This window comes from Sylvia atricapilla, chromosome Z (assembly GCF_009819655.1).
Source record: "Sylvia atricapilla isolate bSylAtr1 chromosome Z, bSylAtr1.pri, whole genome shotgun sequence".
Lineage (NCBI taxonomy): Eukaryota > Metazoa > Chordata > Aves > Passeriformes > Sylviidae > Sylvia > Sylvia atricapilla.
The window spans coordinates 60,473,570-60,497,583 of record NC_089174.1 but is presented as its reverse complement, the minus strand read 5'-3'; the positions used below and the strand labels follow the sequence as shown (position 1 = coordinate 60,497,583).

At 40.0% G+C, this 24,014-nt stretch overlaps 1 protein-coding gene across 2 annotated transcripts in view; it reads left to right on the top strand.

The window, feature by feature from the left end:
- The first annotated feature begins 16,424 nt into the window (after positions 1-16,424).
- The window catches only part of UHRF2 (ubiquitin like with PHD and ring finger domains 2), a 79,937-nt gene continuing 72,347 nt past the window's right edge, over positions 16,425-24,014 (top strand). For both annotated transcript variants that reach the window (XM_066338850.1, XM_066338849.1), the window contains exon 1: positions 16,425-16,993. In XM_066338850.1, coding sequence (XP_066194947.1) covers positions 16,841-16,993 — 153 coding nt within the window. In that variant the 5' untranslated portion in view covers positions 16,425-16,840. The remainder of the gene's footprint in view (positions 16,994-24,014) is intronic.

Below are 24,014 nucleotides of genomic sequence, written 5' to 3'. Positions count from 1 at the left end.
ATAATCTAAAATTTGATTTGCTTATCATTTATTAAAATGTTAATAAAAACTCTCAGTGTTCTAGGGGTTGCCTGAGACCAAAAAGTTAAGAACAGGCTTACTTAATAAATTATACTTACAGTTATGTCAGATGAACTTCAGCAAACAATTCTGTACTAAATGACTTTTGAATGGTGATCAGATGGAAAGCATACCTCAGAGTATCACAACATACAGGGAGGAATAAAAGTTTGAAAACCATCTCTGGTATTGTGGTGAGTTCTTCTTACTTTTTCACTTGATAGTTGTTCAGCTGCATCTTTTTCAGACTTCATGATTATATCTCACATTACAACTACTTAAGACATTATTTGTCTTAAGGAACAAAGTCAAGTGTTTTTACTGAAGATCGATTGCTGATCAAGTTCAAGTTCAAGTAAAAATTATAGGGAAAAAGCTACTATGTGCTAGATTATTTGCAATAAAAATAAAAATTAGTTTTTCTTTCAATTAACTTTTTCTCCAAGCTTAGAAAGGAGTGGTGATTTCTACTTACTCCTTGAGCTATAATGTAAAATTTTCTGGATTGCAGATCTTGGGCTGCTGTAAGCATTAGAAGTCATAATTTCCATTGCTTTTTAGTTTATTCTGGTAAGTGAACAAATCATAGAAAAATCATCCAAAAATGAACAATAAGAATCTTTTAAAAGAATCTTAAGAAATCTTTAATGAGAATTTGAAAACTTTTAAAATTCAGTTAAAATATCACACACTGAGTATCAAAACCATTAGGATTAAACTGTATTTAAAATAGAAAGTAAAAAATGCATGTAATGTCTTCCAACCTTATTCATTATTATATATTTCCCTTTCCATTATATAAACTGAAAAAAGCCCCAGAGCTTGGTGTTCACAGCTTAATTAGATGAGTATTTAGAAAGTGCAGCTCCACACCCTCATTTTCAGAAATTCTTAGTTTCAGGGAAAATTGGTTCTCCACAACTAAGACATAAAGTAAAGGACTTAGCATTTAATAGTACAAACAGGTTTTGGACAAAAGCACAACACTCACTCAACATCTTGCCATGAAAAAGACAGAAACTCCTCAGTGACTAGTTAGTAGAAATTTCTCACAGCTGCGTACCTCACTAGAGCCCATTGGATGGCTCCCTTACCACTATCAGGGTTTGTACTTCTTTGAGCATTCACTGTATTCCCACATTGCAACTGCCTTTGGTGAGTTCCACTGCCTTAGGAAGCTGCTTACAGTAAATGAAAAAGCATCTCCACTATCAGTCTGTGGAATTGCAGGTGCAAGGTGTCCTCCCAAAACATCAAACAACAGGTACCTAGAGAAGATTGGTTGTTAATATGTGTCTGTAAAAGATGGTTGAAATATTATAAACAATGGCTTAAAAAAACCAAAACAAGCCAACCCAACCCCCCCAAAAACCAAATCCAGAAAATATACTAGAAAAAATTTAAAATAAATAAATAAACAAATAAAAAATTAAAACCGAAATTGGACTGGATTCTTTCGTCCTCTTATAATGCACCCCAGAAAGACCCGGACATAGTCATCCTAAGACTTAGTAATCCATCCTCCTCAGAAATCTTGTAAAGGCAACAGAAAAAAAAAAAAAACCTAAGAATTAAAGGAGTGTTGAAAATGTTCAGCTTGGGAGAATCAAGAAGAATATAAAGGAGAAGTGTCTGAGTACTCTGGTTCCTGCAGGAATTTGAGTTTACAACTGATGATTTACATTACTTTTATCAGCAAGTCGATCCTACAAAAAAATTGTCATTTCTTTAATCAGACCTAAATATTTGCAAGATGTGATTTATCAGAGAGCTGATTATACTGAATTTTTCTGCTGTAATAGTTCTGGAGTAGATGGTAACATTTGCAACTGTATGATCTCCACATGTTAACACATGCCAGAGCCTTCAGTTATTAAAGATAAAATATAACTCAAGTCTGCATCTTGTGTTGAAAAGCTAAAGCCCTATTTGTTTCTCTGTTTTGCCATTTGGTCACACTTTTAGCAATATTCTGAAAGATTTTATTGCAAAGCCCATTATGTGAAAAAAACAACAATGTGAATGATAAGATTTCTGAATATTTTTAAATAAAATCCTATAGATGTTTGAGATTTCTAGTCTATATCCCATAGAGAAGTAAGAAATTACTTAATTCTTCATTTTTTTCTCTTTGTTAATCCCCTTAAATGCAGATAACTAAAAAACATTTTAAGATAAAGACATCATGAAAACAACGGAGATAATTCTGTCACCAGTCACAGATTCATTCTCTTGAGAAACCATCTTAAACCCTTACTCATATAAAATTCCACTGATGTCCAAGAATGTTTTTACTCAATATTGTACGGTCATATAGCATTCAGCCTTTACTCTATTTTTCAGTCTTAACTGTTTCCTTACATTACAGTTTCTATCTGATATGTAGTACATGTCATTCATTCTGTGTATGTTGAACAGAACAGATATGTAAGTGTGTGGAGATATAAATACTTCCCCCCCCCCGCAACCCCACCAAGAAATTAAGGTTGACTGTCATGGTTTACAGAGGTTGATAGTTTTATACCACACTGGACACATAGATGCTCAGAACTCTACCACAGAACTAGCTATTTTGAGCTGCTGCTATTAGTTGTAAAACAGAATTTAAGACTTCCCTTAGTGTTTCTGTCCTAGATCAAAGATCAAGACAGATACAGATTGTACATATTGACTTTAAATAGCCCCCTACTCATCATGTTGAGTTTTGAATGTACTTCTTGGGTATCTAATTTTGGCACATGATATGCAATTAGCTTAAATGTTTCACTCAGAGGTCTACATTTGACACCACAAATGCTAGGTATTGAACTGTGCTGAGATTACTCTCACTTACCCTACCCATCATTGTAAAAGTCTAACTGTTTAACCAGAAAATTTTGTGTTGTTCAGAGATTCCAATAAACTGTTGGCACAAGAAAGTCCTCTTTCTTAAAAGGCTATTTTCTATCCCGTCCCTAGGATAACCTGGGACAAGAATGTTCTGCAGTTTATGTGTAATGAGGAGCAAATGTGAACCATTTAAAAATTTCTTGTTCATTACTGTTTTGGGTTGCACATAGTTCATGAGTCCCTCCTCTGACAGATATTCAGGCATAGAAATATTTCTAGAAAGATAAATCCTGTTGCCACCAGAAAGTACTCGATGAAATCACAATATAACTTTCAAGGGGTAAAATTGTAATCTCCTTTACAACTTAATAAAATGTAAATGTTTAGCTAAGCAGTATTTGTAGCTACAGCCAAGAAAGACCCAGCCCTGAACTTGGCAAGATACACAAAGAAAAATAAATACTTCAGAAGGCATGTCAGCCAGAAGCGAAAGAAAAAGTAAAAAAAGTGTAAACCCCACCCCCAATGAAAAAAGTTGTAAAAACAGATCAGTAGAAGGCTCAACAAACTGAAATGCTCAATTAACTTTTTGCCTCAGTTCTCTCTGGCAATCTCTCTTCACACACATTGAGTGGATGGACCACAAAGGAGGGAATGGGGAAGAAAACCCTCTCCAACTGTAAGAGAGTATCAGGTGCTTGTGACCACCTGAGGAACCTGAATGTACATAGGTCTCTGGGACCAGATGAGATGCATCCTAGAGACCCGAAGAAACTGGCTGATGTAGCAGCCAAACTACTATTTGTAATACTTGAACAGTCATGGCAGTCAAGTGAAGTCCTAAGTGACTGGAAAAAAGGAGACATTGCACCGATTTTTAAAAGGGTAGAAAGGAGGACACTGGGAAGGGTCTGCCTGTCACTATCAGCTCTGTGCCTGGGAAGATCATGGAACAGATCCTCCTAGAAGCTGTGCTAAGGCACATGGAGGACAGGGAGGTGATTTGAGAAAATCAGCACTGCTTCAACAAGGATAAGCCTTGACAGAACAATGTATAAGTCTCTCACGATGGAGTGCCTCCATCAGTGGAAAGGGAAGAGCTACGGATAAAACGTGTTTGAACTTCTGTAAGGTCTTTTACATGGTGCCCCTACAACAGCCTTCCCTCTAAAGTGGAAATAAATGGTTTGATGGACGGATGTTCATTTCATAAGGAACTGACTGGGGGATCTCATCCAGAGAATAGTGATCAATGTCCAAATGGACATCAGTGACAAGTAGTGTCCCTCAAGGATCCTTACTGGGATCACTACTGTTTCATAACTTTATCTCTGACATAGAGGAAAGGATTGAGTGCAGTCTCAGCAAGTTTATTGACAACACCAAGCTGAGTGGTACAGTTGACAAACCTGAGAAAGGATGCCATACAGAAGAACTTTGACAGACTTAAGAAATGGGCCCACAAAAGCATCATGATACTCAACAAGTTCAAACACAAGGTCATGTATCTGGGTTGGGGCAGCCTCCTGTACCAACACAGGCTGGATTGGGTGAAGAGAGTGAAAGCAGCCCTGCTAAGGACTTGCAGATGCTGGTAGATGAGAGTCTGGACATGACCCAGCAATGAGCACTTGCAGCTCAGAAAGCCAAGTATGTCTTGGCCTGCATCCAAAGCAGCATGAGCAGCAGGGCCAGGGAGTGGATTCTGCCCCTCTGCTCTGCTCTGCTCTGGTGAGACCCCACCTGCAGTGCTGCATCCACCTCTGAGGTCCCCAGCACAGGAAGGTCATGGTACTGTTGGAGCAAGTCCCAGAGGAGGCCACCAAGATGACCAGAGAGCTGGAGCATTTGTCTCATGAAGATGGGCTGAGAGAGTTAATGTTGCTCAGCCTTGGGTAGAGAAAGCTCCAAGGACATGTTATTGGGACCTTAAATATTTAAAGGGGGCCTACAAGAAAACTGGGCACAAACTTCATAGCACAGGCTGTAGCAAGAGGACAAGAGGTAATGGTTTAAAGGAGGGTAGATTCAGACTGGATATAAGGAAGAATTTTTTCATTATGAGAATGGTGAGACACTGGAACAGGTTGCCCAGAAAAGCTGTAGATGCCCCATCCTTGGAAGTGTTTAAGGCCAGGCTGGATGAGGCCCTGAGCAATCTGGTCTAGTGGAAGGTGTCCCTGCCCATTACAAGTGGAAAAACTGGATTAAAATTACCTTTAATTGTTCCTTCCAATTATTCTATGGTTTTATGAATCTGCAGAAACATATAAGAATAGGTATAGTGTAATTTCAATTGACCTTATATTACTTACATATTTGCAATACCTAGTAATTTTTAGTATGCATCATCTTGATTTTGATTATTATTTTCTCATACTTAGCAATATACTGCAGTGACAATTTGATTATGAATGATATTCTAGCTCCTTTGCTTCTATTTTCTGGAGCTTATGATGTTGAGAAGAAAAACAAATTCTGTCCTTGGTACACACAGTTTCAACTTTGAAATACTTTTCTCTCTGACATTAAATTAATAATCAGATTACTATATAAGAAAAGATACACTTTTATAAATTAATACATTTTCAGCAGATCAAACTTCATGTATTTTGCAAATAAAATCCCATAAAATTTGGCATGCATGTGTTCCTTAATTGATGACTAGTTGCTTCAGCCTTTATAAGTAAGTATTTCTGTAATTAAGATATAATTACTTGAAATATTTTTCCTATTTGTCCCTTCCATATTTTTAAGCAACTATTGAAAACCTTGTTTGAGAAGTACCAACTTTATTCTTGTTTTTTCATGGGGTCAAGCAGGTAGAGGGTTTTTTACTAATTTTCAGAGGTCAACATACATACTAACACAATAGCAAACCCAGAACTTTTACTTCCCAGGTTAACAGACACAAAAGAAGCATTTGTCTTTAATTAGACAGTAACATGAGGTTAGCATTTCAGTTTGGAAAAGCAGCAAAGGATGACATTCTACAGTAAAGGCTGGATCTGCTATGGATGAAAGGCTAGATCAGGCAGGAAGATGGCTCTGCTGAGCTAGCATTTCAGGAAGAATTAGCTGGCATTGTTGAGCTAGTGAAAGACCTATAAATAGACTGCTGTAATCCATACTAATACTTATAAATTATGGAGATATGTCATTGCACCTAGGTTTATGCCTGAAACAATGTCCTGACATGCTATTTCTAGTCTTTGCACTTGCAGATTTTGATGTACTAGGATTATGGTTATATTAATCTGGGAATAAGCTTTAGGAATGATGAGCTAGCCTTAGCGCTGTTTTACTGGGAGCTGTTTTAAAAATTAGGGTTAATACTGTTGTTTTTGCTGATGAGACACTGTTGTACAGTCATACTTGGTCCACAAGAATTGCTGTGTTTGGTGAAACATGATACCATTGTATTGAGTTTGAAGAATAACTGGAATTTGAAATTACTTCAGTTGGTGAACTAAGGTTACAGAATCATTTAGGTTGGAAAGGACCTCTAAAATTATCAAGTCGAACTGTTATCCTAGCACTGCCAGGTTTACCTCTGAATCATGCCCCTAATTGTCACATCCATGCATTTCCAATATCCAATCTAAGCCTCCCTTGGTGTAATCCTAGGCTATTTTCTTCTACCCTGTCACTTATTACCTGTGAGAAGAAAGTGATCTCCACCTGCCTACAACCTCCTTTGCTGTTTGTGAAACCATTTGAGCCTCATTTGTTTTATCATAAACCATCTCCTCTTGTTTTCTCTCAAATTCCTGGGGATTGTCCCACGCCAGCAAGTCCCACTGTATCTTTTCTCTTGTAATTATGGTAGTACCCCTCCTACTATTCTTCATATTAATGAAATTTGAGAATCATTTAGCATTGATGTTACCTATCAAACAGCAGAGGTACATGAAGAAACAATATGAACTTCTGAATCAGTTCTGGAAGGGGCTTATTAGAATGATGTAGTCTCCTTACTTCTTTTTACCTTTTTCACAGAAAAAATGGTATGCAAATATATAAAAACAGACAGTAGAAAGTAAATTTAAGGCTTATTTTACTTCCCTTAGCTTTAAAACACCACTCCATGAACAAGTACAATGTAAACTGGCAGCACATGCTTCAAGTTGTATGGTCCTCAGCACAGGGACTCGTATCACTGTAAATAAAAATAACTTCTAGCTAATAATGAAGGTAAAAAACACTCACTGCTTTGTTGCCTTTAACTCTTAGGCTGCTTAGTGTAAACTTCTCATTCCAGCTGTCATAGAGCCGACACTTGTGCTAACAACTTGAGCTTCAATCCTTGTGGCAGAAGAAACATTGCTACAGATACCATTTTTAATGAGGCAGAGTTGTTGGCAGTTCTGTTCCCATTATAACCAAATAGAAATATTTATGTTATGAACTCTTACTGTCACAACTTTTCTGTCTTTCATAACTCTCCTGACAGGATGGAAAGCACAGTAAACTCTACATATAAGATACCATGATTATGCACTCTGCCTCATCTGTAACAATTATAATTAATTTGCTTTTGTTCTTTTCATCAAGTTTAAATTAGGCTAATGAATTCAGCCATCTTGGTTTTCTCTCTTCTTTCCATGCTGAAACAGTCACATTGACTTCATGGGAGTTAAGTGACACATTTCTGATAAGCTCAGTAGAAGGACGATTTCAGTTTCCTTCTTCTCTTCCTCATTCCCAGAAGACACACCAACACATCTGATAATAGTGAAACATCCACACAGGTTAGTACATTGCCTGCAAGTCATTACAAGACTGTTCAGAAAATAAGTTCTTAAAAAATTTTCCTTTCTTTTCCTTTTTGGCTGACTGCTCCCCTTTCATAGGTCCTTCTTAAAACTGTGGCATGTATTTCCCTCTTCCAGTTGCTTCTTTCTACTTTCTGTGCTGGGTAAGATGCTTCCATTCTTCCACTTCCTCCTCACACGTCCTGCACATTTGTCTCTTTGTCAAGTTAATTGCTTGCATCCTCTGCTATCACCATTACTTTATCCACATTAAGTCATTACAGAGGTCTCCTACTGGCAAAAATAAAATTTGCAAAACTATCTACAGTGTTTTTAAGAATTCAGGCAGCATTTCAAATACCAGTACAAACATAATCTCAAGTGACCATTTTCATGCTTAAGTAACCTACCCATGGAAAACTATGAAAATTCCTACGTATGCAAAGGTCCCAATCTAATAGTTCCCGCATTTCATCCCATAATTTTAAACATTTGACTATTTTATCTCAAAAACCAAAAACATTGCATAATGGTTTTCTTTTGAACACTCCATCATAAAAGAACTCAACTTTAAAACAAAATCATTCTTATTATTGCGTCATTCTCAATTTATTTAAGTTTCAATTTTATTTTCCACTCTTGTTCTATAGTTTTCTAAGAAAGCTAGCTTTGTCTTATCTCATAAAATACCTCTACCAACTGAAATACATGTCCAATTTTTCTTTCTATACAACTCTATGCTTTTTTGTCACTAATTTCTTGAGTTTGCCTCCAACACTACATCTTTGGACTTTGCTCACTTCTCCCATGCTTTACTTTCTTATTCTCAATTCCTTTTCTCGCTGTAATAAGTCTATTAATTTTTGCACTATGTCAGCCCCATACATACTGTGCTACTCACTCAGTTTGCCCTTCAGCATTACCTGATTTTCTCATTAACACAACCATTGCCCAAAGAGGACATTGTTGCTTTCTAAATAATTTGCTTTTTTTTCCTCTCCTGTAGCCCTCTGGATTATATTCTGCAAAGTGTAAAATAGGATGGGATATGCTGATGACATGTATTGAGGAAGAAAATCATAAACTGTGTTGTGGAGGGGAGGAACTGAAATGTGTGAGCATTAGTTCCCACCTTTCCATCACATATAACGTTGGGGCAGAGATGGATAAAGAGGATATATATCAGAATAAAAAGGGTATGAGTGGTGGTGAAGATTTTAGTCCTGTTGTGGGCCAGACTTGGGTCAGACTCATTCCCAGCCAGTGAAACAGTCACTTTCAATCAATCAATGGAAGCAGAGGGTCTGCCAGTCTTTTACATGTGTCTCTTTTAACACTTCATATTTGTTGACCTGCAGATGATCTTTGGTTCCTATCAAGAGAATCTTGAAGGAAGTTTTGGAAATTACAGAGCTGACTTATAATTCTAATGGAGGGAATATGTAAGCTATATTGAATACCTTTGTACTATGGAAGAAAAGAAAATGGTATTAGAAAAGGTCAAACAAGTGCAATTAGGCAGCAGTCTGAAAGAGGCTTCTGTGCTGCCTTTGCCCTAAACCCTTGCATTATTTATAGGCAGGAAGGGTTAATTAGAAGATGTAATTGTTGTGATATTAGAGGATATTTTGACAATGAGTAAAGATGACTGGGGGAAAATATCAAGACATCTCCAGCAGATACCCTAGTTCCAGTAAAACCAGGGAATTAAGCAAGAGATATTTGATTTGTAGAGGAGTCCCATGTTTAGTAATAATTATCTGTAAGCATCAGCTACACAAAGTAAAAATACCAGTTGCTGGGACAATAGAAAGAAGAGCTTTGCAGCCACTCCTACAACTGATAAAGTGTACAAAGAGAGATACTAAACTGATTAATTAGTTTCTATATATGCCAGAATGTCCTCTTCCCTTGTTAGGATGAGATTTATTCATGCAAGTTAAATGCTCAAGTAACTTTTTTTTGAAAACTCTGTATAGCTATACAATCCACAAGAAAAGTCATGGAAGGTTGAACCTGTTTACTAATGACTCAGACCTCAGAAGAACCTGACAATGACACCCAAGAGGCAATATTTAATGTGGTAATCCCTCTTGTATGAGATTCAAAGAAACCAGCTAAAGAAAACACCATGACTCCACTTAAAAGTAGAACTCAAACCAGGAGCAGACCTGGTGACAATAAAACAATGCCCGATCAAACTGGCAGCACATCAAGGTTTTGAGCCCTTTACAGAAGCAGAGAATGGGTCAGGCTGGAAGGGACCACAGTGGGACATCTGGTCCAACCTCCCTGCTCAAGTAGACTATCCTACAGTACACAGCACAGGAGTGCGTCCAGATGGTTCTTGAATACTTCCAGTGAGGGAGACTCCAAAACCTCTCTTGGCAATCTTCTCTAGTGAGGGGTCTATCACACAGTATGGAAGGTCTTCCTCATATTTAGACAGAACTTTCTGTGCATCAGTTCCTGCACATTATCTCTTGTTCTATTCCTTGGCATCACTGAGAAGAGCCTGGCTCCATCTTCTTGGCACCTCCCCTTCAAGATACTTACAGACACTGATGATGTCTCCTTTTTGTTGTCTCTTCCAGGCTAAATATACCAGAGCTATAAATAGCTCTTTCAACCTTTCATCATGAAAGAGTTGCTCCAGTCCCTTAATCATCTTAGTTACCCTCCACTGGACCTGCTCCAGGAGCTCCATGTCACTCCTCTACAGAGGAGCTCAGAACTGGTCACAGCTTCTGATGCAGCTTTGTCAGGGCTTAGCAGAAGAGCAGGACCACCTCCCTCAGCCTGCTGGGAATGCTCTTCCTAATGCACCCCAGGATGGCACTGGCCTTTTTGGCCACAAGGGCACACTGCTGGCTCATGGACAGCTTGTTGTGCTGACAGATGAAAAACCATTTGCACCTAGTGGATTAACACAATGTTTGTTTTTCATCAGACATTGGCTCAAAACCCCTGCTCACTTGGAAGCAATTGAGTATTGTAATAATTGGTGGCTGAATTATACTTCAGCAGTTTGTAGAGAAATGGGACATAGAAAAAGGGAGTGCACCCAGGCCAGGGCAAATGAGACAGGAAACCTAAACCTAGCTCTTCAAATCAGTAAGCTCATGACTGTAAATGAAGAACTCCCCTGAAGGGGACCAGGGAATCATCCTCAGTTGAGGCCCTGGTAATATTATTCCTGGAGAATGAACAGGTAATTTTTAAAAATTGATATAGGAACACCTTACTTGGTACTGAATACATGAAGAGGAAAACTTAGTTTGAAAACAAAACTTTGGAAAGTGTTGTAGGTGTGAGAGGAAGGAAAGAGAACAGATCTTTTTTTCTACAACTGTTACCATTTAAATTAAGAAAAGAGTGGGGGACACATCAATTTTTGTATAAGCCAAATTCCCTTGTTGAGGAGAGATTTATAGGGAAAATTTCCTGAATGAGGAAATACAAATTCAAATACCTGAATCAAAGCCATCAAGATAAAGATTTTTATGTTACAAGAATCCATTGAAGTAGAAGAAATACCAGAGGAAGCAGAGAATGCTGTAACCCCATTGGAATGGGCAAATGAGATGCCTGGATGATCAAAGCTGGAGAGTTGTTTGATTTTGAGTGGGAGAATCCAAACCCTGGGTGGAAGGTTCAGCTAACATGGATTCAGCTATCCGAGGGCTTCAAAACAGCCCCACTATATCTGGCAATCAGCTGGCAAAAGAAAGTGGAAAGTTGGAAAAAGAAAATCTGAACAGAATTTTACTACAATGTGTATAGATATTCTGCCAGCAACCAATACTGAAGGAAGTGCCTTGGGGCTATTATAAGTCTGTTAAATTTCTTACACCATCTGGATACAGGATATCAGAGAAAATGGCATAAACAGGGCAAAAAAGCAAAGCAGTAATATAACTAGGTTTTGTTAGGTTGCAAGGAAAAAGTGGCCAAAAACCTTAGGAAGCAGCCAAAATTAAGTTATTTGTCAGGCACTGGAGCCAAAAACTGTACAAGATCTATGAATCTTCTTAGCAGGACACTAAATTACCAAGTTGCCTTACTGGAGTAGGACAATGTTGAACCTAAGACTGGACCCCAACAGTGATCCTAACCAGGACCTGGAACTGGAACTATGCACTGGTGGGAGCAGCATAGTATGAAATGGAAGATGAGCAGCTGGGTGTGCAATGGTAACCTTGATCCAGGTAAGAGAAGTCCACGCTTTACTTAAGAACAAATCAGTACAAAATACAGAACTAATGGCTTTACACTTAGTGCTGGCAAAGGGTAAACATATGGACTAATTCAAAATATAGTTTTTGAATAATGCATGCCCATGGAGCCATATGCAAGGAAAGGGGATTGTTACAGGCACAAGGGTCTCCTCTATAAGTATAAAAAAGAAATTAATTAACTACTACAGAGTGTGGAAAAGTCAAAAGGAATGGCTACAATGCATTTTGGAGCCCATCAACCAGCTTGGAAACTCCCCAGTTAATGCAGGGAATCAATTAGCTGACAAAACAGCCAAAGAGGTAGCTGAAAAATACCTAGCAAAAAATTGTAAGTCCTAGAACAAACCCCAAATTATAGTAATCAGGATGGGTAGCTAGCTCTATCATTAAAAGTTATGCAAAATCCCAGCAGCTGATTGGTAACCTCATGTGAGCAGGTAATTGTACCTCCACAATTAAAGTATAAGATAATGGAACTGAAACTTCAGGAAACACTTTGGGAAATAGAGAGGAAAAGTGTAATTGCACTCAAATATCTGCTTGCATCAGTAGGACCCCTGAGGTAGAGCAGCTCATGTCTGTGGCCCAGGCTTTAAGACTGGGATGTGTTTGTAGAAATTATTCTCCCTTTCTTAATAACGCCTGGTCTCACCTAACAAACAGTGAGACTTGGAGAAATACAGACTGTCAGCAGGACATCATAAAATCCTTAGGACCCACAGCATAGGTAGGAAGTAATGGCATTTTGACCACACATTTACCATTAGTGGAATCAAGAGCATAGTGGACATTAGGAACACTAACATTATGTTCCTTGTGGAAGGAGTCACCATTGGGAACCCAGCTATGGGGGAGAAGTTAAACATGATGAACCTTGGAAACACTGCAGTATGCAGACTACAGTGAGATGGACTTGAGATTCTAACTTTACTCTTCAATTATCTGCCTTTAGGAATAGACTAGCCATACACAATTTGACTCTACAAATGGAAACTTTAGCAAATGCAACTCACTTCGGGTTTGCTAAAATGGCAGTTGCAAGCCACAGCTAAAATGGCCATACAAAACAAATTGGCATTAGATCTATTACTGTTACATGAAGTATGTGCTTGCTTGAATTTAAACAACAATACTTGTGTTCACATTCCAAATGTGACTGTTTAACCAGATGATAAGTTAGAGAGGACAATATTGCTACATCTAGAAGAGAATTAAGGGCAGGATTAGAAAGTAACTGATTGAATAAACATATTTAAGGGACTTAGATTTTCTCTGACTAGTTGGTGGGCCTTGCTTTTGCAAAGTATAATTGTGATCATACTAATAATTGTGATTATGATACTTGCTTTAAGCTGCTGAAAAAACATGGTTTCTCACGCAACACATGGAACTTATATGATGTTAGTAAAAAAGAAAGGTGGGGCTTATTAAGGCTTGAAGGGAAGACAAATATCACAAGCCTCAAAGAGTGGGAAGGTTGCCAGATGAAAAATCATTTGTACCTGGTGCATTAATACAATGTTTATTCTTCAAAAACCATTGGCCTATGGAACTGCACAATACTTATTCTCTAGGAACTGGAAAGCAACCAGACAGTTGTGCCAACTTTTTACCAGTTCACTGGGGGGTCAGGTATGACTTCAGGGTCAGTGACCACCAGGGACCACCAAAGAGACCCCCAGGACAGAAGAACAAAAGTGTAAAGGGGAAGGAACATATATTAACTATTGTAGGGAAATTATTATCATATGAATGTTTATTCTGGGAAAATCAATGAATCTTATGCAAAACAGGAGCTTTTTCTGTACTCAGCTTGCACAATATTTCACAGGACACAACCCTTTGTGCATCTGGCTGAATCAAGAATGCCTGTTTCTTAATGCTACAATGGCATTAAGGAGTTTTTATTTTTTACCAATTTTTGGTAAAAACTGTTCAGCAGGATCCCCAGCTCCTTCTCAGAGATACTTTCCAGAAGGTCAGAGGCTAGCCTGCGGTGGTGCAGGTTCAGGACTCTGCATTTGCCTTTGTTGAGTTTCAGAAGGTTCTTCTCAGCCAAATTCTCCAGCCTAAGTTGAGAACTAAAGGAAGCTTCCCTGAAGTATGGATGAAAGTGAAGAGATCTTCCTAAGCAAAGAGGTGCACAAGGTTTGTAAATGGCACAAACAGCTACAAAACCCTCACCAGCTTCCTGGTGCCCTCAGGCTGTTATATTCTGTAATATAACAGAAGAGGTCAGCTCTGCAAAGGCATATGCGGCTCTACCCTTCAGATGGTTTTTGATATGCAACCACAGAGTTTATTTGTGTATCTTGGCAAATGTCACAGGCAACAATGCATTTATGCCATCAAAGGCTGTTTTTGGTGAAGAATTCAAAAAGGAACTGTCTAGACCAAAGAAAGAGATAGATCAGATGGATCTGAACTGTGACCTGGAAGTTGTTCTTTTTAGCCTGAATGTGGTGTCCTTTTGATCTCAGGAGCAGGGGTGGCAATGAGTGACCACACTCTTTAAGTGACTCATATGGTAAAAAGCATACCAAATAAAGGATAGTTGAAACAATTGTGTTGATTATTTATCCTTTTACTAGTGGAACTTATTGGTTATTGTGTCTTAAGTGTACTCATATACATATGGAAGCATGTAAAAATGTACTTTCTAGAACATGCACAATAATGATGATGGCTAGTATCAGGGCTAAATGATTCTCAAGTTTCATTAATATGAAGAACAGTAAGAGGGGTGCTACCATAACTAAAAGAGAAAAGATAAAGTGGGACTTGCTGGTGTGGGAAAATCTCCTGGAACTTGAGAGAAAACAAGACAAGATTTTTTTTTATAAAACAAACGAGACTCAAATGGTCTCATATACAGATTGAGAAACTTAAGTCTCAAAGGGGAGAATCATGAATGATGAATGATTTCAGGAAAAGATTTTGCAGAGTGAAAAACTGAGAAAAACAAATACCATAAAGACTCAGACAAGTAGGAAATTGTGTCTGGCAGTATATCATAAATTTTACTCAAGCTAGCAAAATCAGCTAAGCCCATGTCCTTTAGATTAATTTAGCTCATTGTTGTATGAAAACCATGCCTCAAAAGCTTAGGCTACCTAACTCCAGTTGAAGTTCCTCATACACTGAACATGAGCAATAAATTTAAAATGCATCCTATCTTAACACTGAAATTGGAAAAAGATTGTAGAATCATAAAATGTTTTGGTTCAGAAGGGACTTAAAAAACCACCTAGTTTCAATCTCCCTGTGATGGGCAAGGGCACCTCCACTAGACCAAGTTTCTCAATGGCCTATCCAACCTGGCCTCAAACACTTCCAGGGAAGGAATATACACAACTTCTCTGGGCAGCCTGTTCTGCCTCATCACCCCCACAGTAAAGAATTTATTCTAAATGTCTAACCTAAATTTCCCTTCTTTGAGTTCAACAGTTATTAAACAGGCATGTAGTCAGAAATTAGATATGCTCATACTTCGGTGTTATGAAAGCAGAAATTTGCAGCTTGACTGTAGCTGGTTTTGTGGGTTCATCTCTGCACAACCATGAAATACACAAGTATCTCCTATGGATCAGCTTCTTACACAAGAGACAGAAGAACCCATATTTGGAACACTGCCAGTGAGTAGGCTGGCGGAGCTCACCACCTAGGAAGGGACCCACTGGGGAAGGCTGGTGACATCCCAGACCACTTGGTGTGATGCCCAGCAGTGATAGAATAAGAAGGAGAAAGTGCAGGGTATTAGGAGTTAAGGTGATTGTCTTCCTAAGCAACCTTCAAAACATGAGAAACCCCTGATTTTATAGAAATGGATAAATGCACACATGCTTGTCAATTTTAAGTACTGAAATACGTCCTCATTTTGCTTTGTGCGCATAGCTTTTTGTTTTCACCTATTAAACTGTTGCTATTTAGATTCCCATTTTCTCACTTTTAGCCTTCTTTCTTTGTTCTCCACCTTCTTGTGACAGAGTGACGAAAGGAATGTGTGGGGCCCAGCTGCCCAAGAGGGCTACCCCACAACAGCTATGTAACTCCAGATTTCCCGGGTGATAATTTGTAGAATTACCCAATGCAGAAAAATACAGAGAGCCGAATGCACACCAGATGCCCAGTGTAAAGGAAGATTGCTTTCTCTTATTCTCGCCCGGTATTTCCATCCACCGGCAGGATTAATCTCTATCTTTGGGGTACGATGACACGTAGCTTTGTCAAGGCTTTACATTCCGGGAAGCGCTGCCGCCGGTTGCCCGTAGACGCTGGGGCGCTGCCCGGGCCCAGCCCCTCACAGCCCTCGGCGCCGCGCGGCCGCCGTAGAGGCCACAGCCGCCGCGCCTCCGGCGCGCGCCACCCCCTCCCCGCCCAGGCCTCGCGCCCGGAGCGGGCGGGGCTGCCGGCCGACCGGAGCGCGCGGCAGGAGGGGGCGTGGTGCCGCCGCGTGCCCGCCTCGCTCCCCCCTGCCCCCGCCCCCCCGTGTTGTCTGCACGGCCGCGGCCGGGCGCTCTCGCGAGATCGGCGTTGGCGCCGTGACCTCCATGTGAGCGCGGCGGCGCTCCCCGGTAAACAGTGCCCGGGCCGGGCGATGGCTCCCGGCGCGTCCCCGTAGCCCTGCCCGCCGCCGGCCAGCCGGAACCCGCTGCGACTCGTCCTGTCTCGGCGGGATCGGGGAGCGCCGTGGGATCTGCTCGGCTCCCCTTCCCTCTCCCGCGCCCCGCCGAGCGGGACGGGCGGCCCGGATTGCGGGCGGGAGGGTCGCGCCCGTTCCTCGGGGTTTGAAATTCCTGCCCCGTCGGGCCGAACAAAGAGCGGAGGAGCCTCCGAACCCCTCCCCTGCACCTCTCACGCCGCAGGCGCTCACCCGCGGAGCGGAGCACGTTTCTACCCCCTGCCCGGGTCTCCTCTTCTTTGCCCGCGGCTGGCCGAGCGGGCGGGAGGGCGCACACCATGTGGATCCAGGTCCGCACCATCGACGGCACGGAGACCCAGACCATCGACGACCTGAGCCGCCTCACCAAGATCGAGTGCCTGCGGGAGAAGATCGAGGAGACCTTCCGCGTGAGCCCCGACCGCCAGCGGCTCTTCTACCGGGGCAAACAGGTGAGGCGGGAACTCCCCTATCCAGGCGGATCCCAGGGGGTCGCCCCTAATTCCGGGCCTTTCTCTTTGTGCGGCTCAGGGGTCCCCGTCTCCACCCATGTGCCGTTCTATGAGCTCCTGCTTTTGTTTACTCGTGGGTCTGGGGGGAAGGGAGGGCAGTGGGAAGCCCGCCCTGACAGAATGCTCCGGGACCCCCGTTTTCCCCGATGAAGTAAAAATCCCGGGGAGTAAAAAACCCCTCACCCCCCTCCGGGTCCTGGTGAGACCCCTTCTTTGTGTGTTTGTTTTCCCACCTGAGCGGTGGGAGGCTCCTCCTTTGGCTTCCGCCTTCGTCCTGCCCAAGTGACAGGGTAGCCGGATGGATGCGGGGGAGCTACCCCGCTCTCCTCCGCCCCGCCGCAGCCGGGCAGGGCGGCAGGCGGGCCGACCGGGCGGTTTCCAGGGAAAACGCCGCCCCGGGTCCGCCCGTGGCGGGGCTGGGGAGAGGCGGCGGCGCGGGGTTAATTGGCGCGGGCAGAGAAGTTGTGATGCCGCGGTGTCCTCGACTTGTGAATCCCGGCGTGTCTCGGGCGGAATGAGGGTTTCTGCTGGCAGTCCAGCGAGGCACTTCATCCCCGCCACGGGAAGCCGCTATGGCAGGAGGAGTGGCTGGAAGTGTTCCGTGAGGTAATACCTCGCCTCCCCTAGGGTGATGAAAAGATCTTGTTCCGAATAGGTCGCCTCAGGCCATAACTTCGCTGATGGGTGTAACCTTTGATGCCGCGTTACGTAAACTACGAGGCTGGCGCAGTGCTCGAGTAGTGAAAGCGAAGCATAGCTGTTGCTTGACGCGAAAGGCACCGAATATGTGGTACATTTCAGGGAAAGTGACTCCGAAGATGCACCTTCTTACAGCAGATGAGTGTTGAAGCGTTCACCTAAGCTGAGTAATGCAGGACAGTGAAATTTCTGCCTCAAAAGAGATAAAGTGTGTACCTTTACAAATACATGGAGAAGACTTAAAAGATAGAAATTCAAGTGCTAACCAGGAGGCAAGCATTAGTGGCTAGATGCTAAGCCTAGATTTTGAACCAATAGCAAATGACTAGATTTTTGTGTTCTACAGATTGGTGACAGTGAGCATTTGTGGTCTCTAAGGAACACTATATTCAAATATGTGTTTTTCTGAAGAAGCCAAATCAAGGAACGTGAATCTTGGAGTTGTGTAACCTGCTTAGCTTTGTTCTGTGCTACCACACTTCTTTGCGTATGGATGTTTATGTGGGACAAACCCGAGTTTTTACCCCAAATTCTTTATCTGAGAAGCAGGAAAGATGAGCATGTAATGAGTTTTGCTTTTCTGTGTAGTCTGACAGTGGCCAGATGAATTAGTGTGAACATTTTAGTTAACAGATGTCTTGCTTGAGAAAATGGGATAGTGAAATATAGCTGAAGCTGCCTCCATGTGAGGCATTTGTGAGTTTGGTACTTAGTATAGCCAGTTTAGGACACAGTTGGGATCGTGTTCAGTGAAGAGCTAGAGAATTGTTTTTTATAGTTTCACTCCCCATAAATGTTAATTTTCTTATAATTACTGTAATTAATTCCGAAGTTTACTTCTTGGTTGTGTGTTGCTTTTCTGTTTCCATGCTGTTCATAAGAAAAAAGGTCAGAAGACTTGCTTTTGCACAAGTAAAACTGAATATTGAGAACATGAAACTAAATAACTTGGTTCCTTAGGGATGTGATAAAATAATATTTATAACAATATTAAGGATAAAAAAAAAGCCATTCTAGTTAAATGTAAGATGAAGGAATAGCGCTGTACTGAAGTGAAAACTGAAAAAAACCCCTGAATATTGCTGTATGTGTTGTAAAAAATATTATCTAGGCAAAATCCTTTTCTTATTTTGTCTGGTTAGTGCTCACTATGGCTAATTCTGTACAGTCTGCTAGTAGAACTGTGATTCTGCTACTGAAACTGCTTACTGTAGTCTCTCTGGGAACTTCTAGAAATCGTTGGATCTTGCAAGTGGTGGGAGGCCTGGCTAAGTAATGTCCTTCTAAAAATGGGAGATATATGAGGTTATAAGGATGTAGAAACCTAAGTGAGTCATTGTTTATGGGCAGAATTTCAACAGCATCGTGTTCTTAGCTTGCAATAGAGAATAATTTCAACTAAGATTTTGAGTTGGAGCTATTATTTTGCAGTTTTTAAGGAGTATCTTTGTCCAGTTAATGTAGTTAATTTGCTATACTGTAGTTTGCTGTTGTCTGAGCTTCAAAGACAAATGCAAGAACTTAAGTGGTCATTATTTCTCACATCTGTTTTTAAGGGTTAAAATATCCTAGAACACTAGGAAACCTAGTGTTGTCATTAATGTAGTGCTTTGTATTACTGTTGTGTTGGGTTTTTTTTCGTTATAAATGCCAGGAGTAGCACTACTTTCTTGAATAGGTTTGAATATTTTCTTTTACTACCAAAAGGACCTACCATTCACATGTGACACTGAAAATTGACCAAAATAGTATTAATCTATAACATGTACAGGATATCCTGTGCTCTCTGGGGCTCCATATTTCTGCAGAGCTGAATGACTCTAATAGCCACAGAAATCAAGGCATATTCTAGATTGAGGTGGAACTTTCAGAGAAAGGTTTTTTTATTCTTAACTCTGCAGTTAGCCAGGAAAGTCTACTGAACACAGAAACCTGCAGTGATGTCTCTTGCTTTCCTTCTTGAAGATGGTGGATCATTATCTTGAAGGATTTTCCTATAGGGCCACAGATATTTTCTTATGCTGGAATAAAACATACTTTAACCTTGCCCCACTACAGAATATTAATATCTAATATTTTTCTGTGTTATATGTTAACTATCAGTAAACTCATGCTTATATAAATTCAGAAAAGCCAGATGACAATCTGATTTCCAGTAGCATATTCTCTCTCCTAATTGGAAAGCATATGTTCTTGAGAATAGAAATTCTCAGTTTATTCATGAAAGTGAAGGAGATATCTTGGCATTTTGACCTACCAGAGCAGATTTTCTGTAGAACCAAGTTACAGTCATTGTGGGATTTCTGGTTTCTTTCAGTTAATATAATGCTGGAAGAATAGAGCAGTAAAAATACATAGAAGTTTACATTTGAAAACATACCAGGGAGCTTAAGGTTTGCAGTAAGACTGTAAGAGTGTTAATACCTACTTATGTTTTGTATATAACTAAAGATGTACACTCTTGTATTTCAGCAGTATCTACTGTTTGTGAAAGATAAGAACTAAATATCTTTTGTTGGCTTCTCTCATCATCCCATCCCACCCTCTTGGAATTTGAATTTGGTGAAAATTTGTAAATGACTGCTATTAAAAAAACCCATTATCTCAGTGTTTTGTCCATAATGCTTAACAAAGTAGGAGGGGAAAGACTCTGGAGCCCAAAGGTTTCTTTGCCAATATATGTAGGAGTCTGTGACTGAAATGACTTTCAAAGCCATTAATCTTGTTGGTGAGGAAACCACTCCTAACCTGTTTCATGGGAAACTGAAGTCAGCAGGAGGAGGTGAGAACATTGAAGCTATTTATTTGCCTGAGGTGGAGATTGCTGCGAATCAGGCCTACTTCACTAGAAGAAATTCAGCTCTGCTTTTGTGCACTAAGAAGTATGGTAGTATGCATCATGTTACTTAACGGTGCAAGTTGAATATTTAAATACTAGTTTGTCTGACTCACACTGTAATGTCCAAGTATTTAGGGTTTTGTTTCTGTAAAATTTAACTGAAACAATAGAGGGATAAGGGAAGTGGAGCAGCTTTAGCTTTGCATGAGAACATGTTTGTGGTAAAGTAGCTTCAGTAAAACACACAGGAAAAAATCTGGCAATAGGCCGTGCCTTTATTATATGAGACTTCTAGCTTCTGGATGACCTGGGCTGGCACAGCCAGTAGTGGGTGGAATCTCATGTGAGTTTAAGCTTCCAAACTTCAGGTTTGTATACTGTATGTTTAATTCCTTCTCAATAGTTACAACTTGGGTTAATTTCCCGAAGGCTAGAAAAGCAATACTTGTGACATGTTTCCCTCAGGAATGGGAGTGCTAAGCCTATTCATAGAACAATTGAGTTTCTTAGCACAGACTCTTCCCAGCTTTATTTTGCTTAGAAAATTGTAAACATTTTCAGCTGAAGCTCTCCAAACCCTGTCTGCTTCAGGCAGAAATCTGGGGTGAGAAATCTTCAACTGGAGCAGTTAAGTCTTTTATTTTAGAGAAACGAATTGAAGAAACCTTAGAAAAGAATTGTTATTCTTTGATGAAGCTGGTGACAAATAGCTCTGTGGTGTGATGTGAGGAGAGTCATCTGGAGTCTTCAGGTCGTATATGATCAGACTGCTTGCCAAAATTCCCAACATAGTGAATTCATGGTTTATACTCAAAACTTACCTGATACTATGTTTGGTAGGTCTGTGAGTGAGTTTTTATTATGTGATTGCAGAAGAGTACTGTAATCATCTCTTGTTAAATTGTTACTGTAAAGCTATTAATGCAATTTGCTATTCTTGGGTATGATTGTCTTTATTATTTAAAGCACCTAAACAAACTGAAGGCAAAGCAAAGAAGCATAGGTGAAACAGAATACTTCATACCGTTTAGTATACATTATTTAAGTATTAGGAACCTGAAGGAGCATTATGTAACCTCTAAGAAATTGCAGCCAACTTTAGGGCTGTATTTTATGGTATGTATATTTACTCCCAGAATCACAGAATACACTGAATTGGAAGGAACCCTGAGGGATCATTGAATCCAACTCTTCATCCTGCGCAGGACATCCCTAAGGGTTACACTGCACACTTGTGAGTCACAGGTTTGTGACAGATAATTTAATTCACGTAATTTAGTTAGGATAGTTTAGCACATGTACTTTTTAAAATTAATCTGGAAGCTCTTAGAAAATTAGTATTTTTTATTATTATAGAGAACTCCACAAACCCCTAAATGCAGAATACACCTCCTGGAAGATCTAGACTGACAACTACATGATGAGGATTTTTCATGATAATATGTAGTCAAATGTTGATAACAATAATACAGATGGAAGTTATGAGAGGATTCTCTTCTTTAAAAGCTATTAATTAAATCTCTGTTATTAATAATTTAACTGTAAAATTATGTAAAAATGTAGTTGATTAATGGGGGTTTTGGTGTGGTTTTTAGATTTTTGTTTTGATTATGGAAACTTGAGATAATAACCAGTTCTTCATTACAGGTGTCCTCACAAGCTGCAGATAGCCATTTGCTCTCGCTGGCACCACTGTTGCTGAACTTCAGTTGCCTTTACTATAGAAGCCTATACCATCATACAGGAGGTACTTGACCCTTCTCATCTAATCAGCATGGATTATTCTTTCCGTGCTGCTGAGGATCTCTATGCAGCTTTATATTTTGACATGCTTGCCTTTTTTTATTTTTTTATGACAGTATCAAATAATCCCAAAGAGCATCCAGAAGACACCATGAACTTTTATTTACTTAATTAAAAGGCTCCTTAGAATGGCAAAAGAAGAGAAACCTTGCTGCTCTAACTTCTAGCTAGAAGTTAATGAGCAAATGTTCCTTTAAGGGGTTTTTAGAGTTGCATCCAAGAAGAAACTACCACATCTAACTTTTTTTTTTTTTTAATATATCTCTGTAGCAAAGGAATAAATAATCTTCAAAATGTGAACTGCTTTTCAAAAAGTTTGACTCGGAAAAGGTGCAGACTTGAACCCTCTGAAGTCAATTAGTTGAGGCTGAACATAGCTGCCTTCACTGTGATTCTCTGGTAAAATCAAGAAGTCTTTTCTTGCAGTGCTTAAGTTTTAGCTGTTTTTGTGTTTGTACTAATCTTGTACACTGGAATCTATTTCGGATTGTATTTATTTCAGACCAAAAGGTAAAATATGTTGGTTCCACCTATACACTCTGCAAATAGTTTTTTAGAAAAGTTGTAAAACCCTCTTGTTTATTGGAGAATGTAGGCTTTTGTTCTTAGTTTTAGGTACAGAGGAAAAGTGTCAGTGTCTTCTCAGAGAAAGCTAGTCTTGTTGATTGAGAACGAAGATGGCTAATGATAAACATTTATCATTATGTTTATGCTGAGATTCATGTGTAATTGCAGACTATGTCAGCAACAAGATTCTGTATAGTTGGTGTGACCTTGCTGGGATTTTTAGTGTCATCACATCTTCAAATGTTCTTGTAGGCTGCTTTGAAATGTGAATCTTTGGGCAAAAAATTGACAGAACTGAGTCTAATTTGGACCATACTCTCCAGACACTAATAACTTCTTTGGTTACTGTGTTATGAAATGTTGTGGTCTGTATTCTGTTTTGGAAGAATATGGGTCTAGAGCCTGTCAGAGTTGGTTGTCCAGATAATTCAGCTACTTTTGGATTTCTCTAAAGAGAGAGCAGAGGAAGAGCAATAATTTTATATTTTTAAAATATTTTTAATTGACAAGTAAATTCTCCTTGAAATGAGGGAATGCTCTGTCTTTTGCATTTGTTTTTTGACAGCAAGTCATGAAATGCAAATCTGAACTAGAGTTTCTTTTTTTATTTCTGAGGGTGACCCATGGTTTCTTTGGTATTTTGTTTCAAGCATGAAAGAAGTTATTTCCTATTTAGGAAAGTAAATCTGTATTGTAGTTTGTTTTTGTGTAAGATTAGTAGGTGTAGCTATTTGGTTTGTATTAGGATCTCTGCTAAAAATACTGACAGCAATAAGGAGGGGAGAGTTAGGAGAAAACTTGCGGGAGTACCACAGTAAAGCCAGTAAGAAGAGTGTGTTTATGACTGCAGAGTATATATGTTAAAACCTCAGTTAAATGTGAAGAGAGTCCAAGGCCACACTTCAGAACTGGTCTGCTGTAGACATGTGAGAAGGAGCCTGTAAACCTTGTAGGTGTGCAGTCTCAGCTTAAAGATGTTTGCTTTCTTTTGCTTTCTTATCCTCTTAATATATTCCATTGTTTGAGGAGTTTTGTTGTTCAGGGCTGGAAATA